Genomic DNA, 8444 nt, shown 5'->3' on the forward strand with positions numbered 1-8444 from the left:
TGTGGGGAGGTCTGAGTGAGACGCAGCAGAGCCCCACGGTGAGTGTCTGTCCGTGTCTGTGGAACAACAACGTTTGGATCACTTGCAGTCGCAGAGCAGCGCGGCGCCTCGCAGCGTCCAGCGCTCGGGCGGCTGCAGGCTCCTCAGCTGCAGAGAGAAGATGAAGTTCAGGTCGGTGCGTCGAGGCTTCTTGTAGACGGGACATGAGTACAGGCTGACCGCCCCCCGCCGCCAGGGGGACGCTTACTGTCGGCCATGTTGGCTGAGCTGACGGCGAAGACGTGGACCACAGGGAGGGGGGTGAAGAGGACCTGAGGGGCCGAGACAAACTTATTATTACTGAGCAAAAACAAAAATACTTTGATTTCATTTAGTTCCTAAATTTTAGTTTAGATTTAGTTTCTGAATCAATTAATAATTCATAATTTTTCATTAGATTAATCTTTTAAAAACTCTTAAAATGTTTTTATGTTAATTTACAAAAAAATACAGAAACAGTAAAACGTTGGACTTTTGAACGCTGAAGTTTTTTAAAGCTTCAGTTTATTATTTTAATTTAAGTAAAAAAAAACACTGATTTTAAAAAGACAAACTTTGGGCGGAGCCTCAACGAGTTTGGCGCCACGTCTGTCCCATCCCGCTCCATCCAGAAAGAGGCCATAGATATAGACTCCACCCACATCTTCAGGGGGCGGAGCTGAGACGTCCTCCTTCATCATCTTGGTGACATCGTTGCTAAGGGTGACCGTGTCCAAGGCCCAGCCCCTGGACAGGTTGGAGCGTGTCGTCTCCTGGCGCATGGCGGTCAGGAAACCCTAAAGAAACAAAAAACATTCGGAAAGAAAACTGAAGAATTCCAAAACTCCAGATTTCCGGAACAATGAACCAACCTGCGGGTTGAAGAAGCCGGTGAGCCAGAACTGGTTGGGCCGGCCGGCGCTGATCCACGCGCTGAGCTGCTGGTTCCTCTCCAGCAGCTCGCTGAACCAGAAGCCGAGCGTGGCCGACGGCCAGCTGAGCCTCAGCCACAGGCGCGGGATCCGAGCATCGAACATGCTGTCGAGGGCGTCGCGCAGGTCTTCAGACATGATGATGGTCCCTGCAACGGCGGGAACACGAGTCAGATCGAGCGTCAGTGAACGTGTGTGTGTGTGTGTGCGTGTGACTGACCATCGATGGCCAGTCTGAGGTCAGTGAGCGTGCTCCGTACGCTGCTGATGACACGCTGCATTCGGTCCAACTCCTGTCGGAGGAAGATGTTCATTGGCTGAAGAGGACCCATCTTCTGGAGTTGACCTTTGACCTTCAAAACACACAGAGACGTCATGTTTCTCCAGGGGACTCATGAACGTGTTCGTGTTTGATGGTTCAGAGATGCCAGATTCTGCTGATGATTTAAAGTCTGAATTCATCTAAAAGAATCAGACGCTGACAAATCTGCTGCCTGAAATCTATTCACTCGTTTCCATCATTCACTGGGCGACGGTCGGGGTTAGCAGCCGGGCTCTAGAGTACAACCACACTGTGCTTTGTCACATTTATCTCTGCATTCTTTTTCACTTCCTGTCAAAGTTCAATAATGTTAGCTTAGCATAAACATTAGAAACAGGAAACAGCTACCCTGGCTCGGTCCAAACGTACCCAAAGCTCCTCACCTGCATCTCTGACACTCGTGTATTAGCACACTGTTTGTTTGAGCTGCACAGAGCTGCATGTGTTTCTTGAGCCAAACAAAGCTGCTTTGAACATGAGCACATTTTTGTTTTTAACTTGGCAGCTTGTTGCTTACACAGCAGCTCAGCTGTTTCCAGTATTCATGCTAAGCTAAGCTAGCTGACGGCTGATTGGTGGGATTGTGTTCTTCGTCGAGTTTTGGGTCGGCCGTTCGGTGCTAAACAAACACCTCATGTGGGATGTAGTCAGGTGGCAGCTTCTCCAGCATCTCATTGGCTAGTCTCTGCACGCTGGCCTCCCTGGTCTCCCCGGCCCCGCCTCCGGTGTCCTTCGGTTGGATGTTGATTATGGTGCTGAGCGTGTCATTCGCCAGGTTGGTCTGGTAGGTGATGTCAGCGTTGGGGTGGAGTCCAAACACCTGCAAACAGGAGAAATGTGACATGTGACTGGGCTAGTACTGCCTCAGTGTGGACGCGTCCTGTCTCTGAGCGTGCTCGGACCTCCGGTGAGTCGACCAGCGGCAGCCCCTCGATGTGCTGCAGGACCTCCTGGATGCTCTTGGCCTTGGCAGGGATGCTGTAGCCCTTAAAGAAGCAGAAAGCTTCACTGAAGGTGCTCTCACTGAACCAGACACGCGTGAACGTGTTGAGGAGCCGTTTGTCCAAGTCATCCGTCACCCGACCGCCATACTGGACTTCACCTGGAGAGCAGACGTGAAGAAAGAGTCAGGAAGATTTCTGGATACCAGGAGGGTTTGAGGTTTCTCTCATAATCTGATAGATGAAACGTTACGGTGGAAAGAACAGAGCAGGTTTAAAGAGACTGACCGAGCATGTAGCGCAGACAGCTCCAGTTCACGCCTCTCTTCACGTCCAGGTTGTCCAGGTGGTTCTGCACAAACTGGATGCTGGAGGTAAAATCTGCCTGGTTGAACTCGTAGGGGATGTTCCAGCCGAGCGGACCGAACTTACGACGCTCCTGATGGGATAAAGAAGAGGAAGGAGAAATGATAACATCAGAATGATCTTACAGGAGCTGTTTTCCACAAAGAAACGGTGGATTTATGAATCTGATCGTGTGGGTGTTGGCAGATACCTGCACGGTGGTGTGGAGGAAGGCCACAGCGTACAGCAGAGGCTTCCACTGAGGCAGGCTGCTGATCTCTAGCTGGTCCTGAGTGACACCATTAAAAGTTCTCTTCAGACCGGCTTTCATGCCTGATGCCGACAGATAAAATAAAATAAGTGGGAAAGTGAAAGACAGCGAAGGATCAATAAAAATTCACGAGTTCATCAGGATCACGTCTCCTACCAAGAGGAGGTTCATTGGTGAACTTGATGGAGGACTGAAGGAAGGTGATGGGGAACCTGCTCACAAACACAAACACAGTCAAGCAGCTCTGCAGACACAGCTGCTGGTTTAAGCTGAGAATAAATGTGCCGTAAAGTAAACCTGCAGAGGGGCCGCCAGGACTTAAAGCAGGACGTCAGACCTCGTCATTGTTACCTGGGGTGCACGTCGGTCGTCAGCCACACTCGGAAATCTTTGTGCACGCTCTCCGGCACCGCTGATGTGACCGTCTCCAGCAGCTCATCCAGGAAGTCCAGTCCCAGGTGGCAGTTCTGGAGGAGGAGCCAGCCGCCATCCAGCATGCTGTTGGCCAATAGCCTGCGAGCGTGAACCTCTTGGCCCTGACCCATGGAGATGGGATGGCACGGCGCCCCCTGCAGCAAAAAAAATCAAATCTAGGCTTTAACAAATCAAATCAGTATTTTTCCTTAATTTGCTTTTACTCCTGTACTTTCAGCTATTTTTCTATAAATACACAAAAATTATTTTTGTATTTTCTTGTGTACCCCGGTCATCTGCACTCTTTAGGTTTAAAGTAAATATCCGATCACTTGCTTAAATAGGATTTATGACTATATTATTCGTACTTAGTATTAATTATTTCGGTAGTTTCCGATGTTTTTCCTTTTTATTACATCATCGTTCACCTCCGCCCTTTCACTACTCGCCCTCACCTTATTCTTGGCTAATCTCTCGATGTTCTCAGTCGGGTCGGAGCCCATCGACAGCAGACACACCATCGGCGTTCGGTTGTTGCTCTCTGCCAACACGGTGTCCAAGTCCAGGACCGAGCCTTCGGCGTACCGTTGGCCCAGAGACTCTGAGATGTAGCGCCGCGCCTGCAACCATCAGCTGTTAGCCTCCACATTAACCACAGTCTGCTCTGTCAGATCAAATCAGCAGTCAGACCTGAGCGATGGTCCGGTCGGGGCACCAGCTCCGGATGAGCAGAAGCTTCCGGAAGGGGTCGAGCTTCTCCTCGTAGCCATCGGGCAGCGGGGCGTCTTCTGGCGCTGGATGGTCGAACCACGCTTTCCAGGCGCGCTCGTTCTGGTTCACCTGGTTCAGAATCTGGAAGAACGCAGGCAGGCTGGACAGCTGAACCAGGTTCAGCCAGGTCTGGTCCAGGATCCAGCGCCGTGGCTTCGATTCTACCGAGTTCAGGTCCAGAGAGGCTCCGCCTACACCGAGAGAGAAACAACTTTCACTCTCAAAGGACTCTGGAGGATGCAGGAGAAGAAAGGAGGAGGAGAAGGTAACCTTTGATGAAGGTGAGCACCTCCACGTGCGAGATGATTCGGGCCTGCAGGTCGATCTTTAGAGCCAACAGCAGAGTGAAGAGCAGCTTGTGTTCCTCGTACAGACCTCTGGCTGTGTAACGGTACACCTGAGGGACAGACAAACATCCTGAACCTCCACTCGAGTGCACGTTACAGGAAAGAAAGGACAGCCCTGAGGTGTGCGCTGATGAGGAGCACCTGGTAGGTGAGGAAGCTGATGATGTTGCTAATGCGTTTGGAGGTGACCTGCGACCTGGCCGAGTTCTGCATGGACGAATCAAAGAGCCCGAGAAACTGCCGCAGCGACGTCTGGTACATGACGTTCACCAGCGACATCTCCACAATCAGGAAGTAGAGGATGCTCCCCCTGGTGGCCACTGGCCGGTACTCCTCCCTGGCCTGGTTAATCTTCACCTCTGTCTCCGCGGCAACCGTCAGCTTCTCACTTACCTGGAAGATAAAAGGACTCGCTGACTTAGCGGCTCCCAAACTTTTTTTACCACCACCCCCAAACACATCCTCCAACCACACACACATATTTAGTTTTCAAACTCCATCGCAGTTTATTTCACACCACAAACATTTAGTAAATAATTAAACAAATAACAGTAAACTGTAATAACAATAACAATAATATAAGTACTAACACTTACACAGGTAATTTTGAAAACGCAGCTGTTTCTATGTGTTTGGGGCTTTCGTCCACACGTAATGTTTCGAATCACCGAAAACTGAGATTTTTAAAAATCCTGTCAGGATGGAGATTTTCAAAAACTCAGTTTTTGCGTTTACGTGTGGACGAGGAATACGGAGTTCGTCACGCAACGTCAAAAGTATGTGCTTTTTTTTCACATCACGCTGTGCGTCACGTTATTGTTTACATGAGATGAATTGCAGAATGGCAGATAGAGACAAAATACTGTTAATCTGACTGTCTGCAGGTTTTACACGCTTACATACACGCAGTTACTGTCCCTCCGTTTACAAAGGCAGAGGCGTCACGCTGTGATTATTTTACATGTAGTTGTTTTTTTCCTGTGTAATAATATTCAACATTGATATCAATACATTTTTCAAAAAATGCCTCTCTGTGCAAAATGGGTTTAAAAACATAAACAGCTGTGGGATCCTGTTTGTCCGTGATTTGAACCGGGGGAACAAATCGTGGCAGGATCAGCCTGATGTTATTTGTATCCCACTGTAACTTTACTGTATAAAGAGCAAACATCTCCAACATGTCAGGAGTAGTTAGTCATTACAACAAGTGTTTGTGAACAAAAAATCAAGAATATGGGATCCTGTTTGTCCGTGATTTGAAGAGCCCAGTGCTGTTCTGATGCAGGGAAACTAATTCTGCAGGGGACACCTATCTCGGCACTTGTGCAGGTGAAGCCAAAGGGCAGATTTGCTTCACCATATTTTCTAGTCTTTGGCTTAGAATGAAGTTGGTTTGGAAACATATTCAGCGATGCTTCATCTCCTGCTTTGTGTTTGTGCGGGAGCCCCGTGAAAAACCTGTCAATGATGCTAGCAGTGTCCAAGCGCTCTTTTTTTAGATCAGTTATTTATTTTATTCATACTGTCGTCCCCCCCCCCCGCAAGGGCTCTGCGCCCCCCATTTTGTGAACCTTACAGCAGATTTATTCTTCACATTCCAGCTGCAGACTTTTATCCTTGGACGTTAATAGAGTGCAGCTGATGATTTTTAAATGTTTTCCTCGATGAACATTACAAACATGTATCAGACAATAAGGAGACGCAGTGAAGGAGCAGCTGGTACCTCCTGAGCGGTGATCTTGGTGACGCTCAGCACCTCGATCAGAGACTGGTCCTCCACCAGCGAGCCCTGTGTGCTGGTGAGCCTGAACAGCAGGCTGTCCTCCAGCTCCTGCATCTTCCTCTTGTTGGACGTCACCTCCTCCAGGAGCTTCACTCGCTCTGCCTCCATCTCCTTCATCAGAACACGGGAATCGTTTCAAAATGAGGGCAGACATATTTAATCCACCTTCAGTTCAGTGCACAGAAACGTTATCTTTTTTCGTGGCCTGTTTGGCCTCCGCTGAGATGTTGGGCGGACACGTGGGTTCAGACGTTCCCACCAACATAAAGCAGACAGCATGAGTGTGTGGTGTAAAACATCTTAATGTGGACGTGCCGAGCGCTACAATGGCCTTCAAACATACCGTAGGAAATGTAACTAGCTAACTCATTAACTACGTCACTGATTGGATAACAGGCGGGTGGAATGACCTGCTTCTCCAGCAGGATGACCCGTCCCAGCAGCTGGTCCTCCAGGCCTCTCTGAGTGACGGTGAAGTCCACCACGGCCGTCCTGGCGCTGACCTCAGGGCTGTATGCTGGGTTGGCCATCTTGGTGGTGATGTAGAGCGTGAAGCCCTTCATTACATCCACCTCCTTGTCTCCAATCTTCACCTGCAGGAGGAGGAGAAACATCCGTTACTGTGTCTTCTTCCTCATTTAGCCTCCGGTCCAGATCAGCTGTTTTACCTTGTAAGTGGAGCCAGACTTGATGTAGTTTTTGTCCAGTATGTTGTCCAGGACGGGGTCCAGTTCCTCACCAACGTCCTCCAGCAGCAGGGGGCGCCCAAGAGACAGGCTGTCCTCCAGGTGGGAACGGAAGTATTTGTGGTTCAAAGACGTCACCTGAGCCACAGAAGAAGAAAATCACGAACAGTCAGCGAAGCGCTCGGACTTTGAGTCACGTGCTGGCGCTCTCACCTGCAGCTGCTGGTCTCGCTCTCTGTTCTGGATCCAGGTCTTGCCCTGGCCCTGGGGGTCTATCAGCAGCGGGTAGCGGGACGCCTTCGTCACCACGATGCCGTTCTGGATGGACAGGTCGTCGCTGGGTAAACCCTGCAGGTTCCACTCGCTCACTGTGGCGTTGTCCACCAGCAGACCAATCACGTTCAGCTCCTGCAGGAGAAACGGAGTCAGAACGAGCTCGTTCAGCAGGGTTTGGTTCCTCGTGTTTAAGAACCAACAGAAACAAGGCGGCTGTGATGCGTTTCATCAGCTGACCAATAATATGGCTGCTTTGTCTGAGCTGCAGGTATCTGTGTCTCTGGGACACACCCCTACTGTCTGTGGATTCTCTGTATAAACGTTCAGCCGTGACATCTTACGGGACTGAAGGGGAGGTGCTTCTCCTCCATCTCTTTCCTCCACAGCGTCAGCAGCAGGCTGCGGTACTCCTGGTTAAAGGGGCCGGCATAGGACAGGAAGCCTGTGGCCAGAAGGACGTCCCCCACCAGGTGTTTGATCTGAGTCTGAAACCCCGCGCTGCTGTCGGTCCAACGGACCTGAGGCACAACAAGACGAGGTGTGAGATGAAGGAACGATGGACCAATGAACCGTTAGATGGATGGAAGGTAGAAGCTGACCTTTTCTCCTCCCAGGCCGTCGATCAGAGCGCGAGCATTGGCCATCTTCCGGCGGCAGGCCTGGGCGTCATCCTCCAGGTCCTGCTTCTCCTTCATGGCAGCGTCGTAAAGCGCCTGAAGGTCCAGATCAGACACATTCACCAAACTTTAAACATAATAATCGATTAAAATGTTATCAGTGCAAAAAGAAGAGAGAGCCAAATGAGTGGAGACGACAAACTAAAGTGTCCAAACGAGTGAGCGAGTTTCACAAAGACAGATTTAACTGATAGCAAACTGCTGAACTACAGATGGTCACGATTCTCAGAAGGTTCAATACTCAATAAACCATAAAAACAACAAACCAGTGACCATGAAGTTTGTATTTTCCCTCATTTCTTGTTACGGCTGCTGTTTAACCACCAAAACAGAGGAAGGCTGAAATGCTGCTGTGCACAGAAACTCTACAAGACTTTGAACCCAAATAAAACTGAAGAGAGTCGAAAACCTGCAGTGACAGTGAAACAGGAAACTGCCTCATGATTAGAGATTTGACTGACTTCAGTTCAGTCTTTATTAAAGACGACAGTCTGAGAGCGGGAACACAAACACACTTTACCTGCACCGCGTCCAGCTCCAGCTGTTTAGCATCCAGCTGTTCCTGAGCCTTAGTGAGTTCAGCCTGAGCCACCAGCAGACGGGCCTCCTGCATGGCCAGGTTAGCCTGTGCACACACACACACACACACACACACACACAC

General features: G+C 49.8%; 1 protein-coding gene across 1 annotated transcript in view; it reads right to left on the bottom strand.

Annotated features, from left to right (window-relative positions):
• Nucleotides 1-9: 9 nt before the first annotated feature.
• The window catches only part of LOC102195290 (dynein heavy chain 5, axonemal-like), an 82249-nt gene continuing 73814 nt past the window's right edge, over nt 10-8444 (bottom strand). The window contains 22 exon segments of the mRNA XM_013915282.1: nt 10-213; nt 216-311; nt 594-815; nt 891-1099; nt 1171-1303; nt 1904-2092; nt 2175-2374; nt 2502-2652; nt 2770-2891; nt 2986-3041; nt 3181-3398; nt 3699-3863; nt 3934-4205; nt 4285-4411; nt 4503-4754; nt 6085-6255; nt 6555-6737; nt 6813-6968; nt 7044-7238; nt 7448-7624; nt 7706-7819; nt 8304-8408. Coding sequence (XP_013770736.1) covers nt 79-213; nt 216-311; nt 594-815; nt 891-1099; nt 1171-1303; nt 1904-2092; nt 2175-2374; nt 2502-2652; nt 2770-2891; nt 2986-3041; nt 3181-3398; nt 3699-3863; nt 3934-4205; nt 4285-4411; nt 4503-4754; nt 6085-6255; nt 6555-6737; nt 6813-6968; nt 7044-7238; nt 7448-7624; nt 7706-7819; nt 8304-8408 — 3648 coding nt within the window. The 3' untranslated portion in view covers nt 10-78.

The sequence above is a fragment of the Pundamilia nyererei genome, unplaced genomic scaffold (genome assembly GCF_000239375.1).
Source record: "Pundamilia nyererei isolate P.nyererei 1_Seehausen unplaced genomic scaffold, PunNye1.0 scaffold00281, whole genome shotgun sequence".
Taxonomy (NCBI): Eukaryota; Metazoa; Chordata; class Actinopteri; order Cichliformes; family Cichlidae; genus Pundamilia; species Pundamilia nyererei.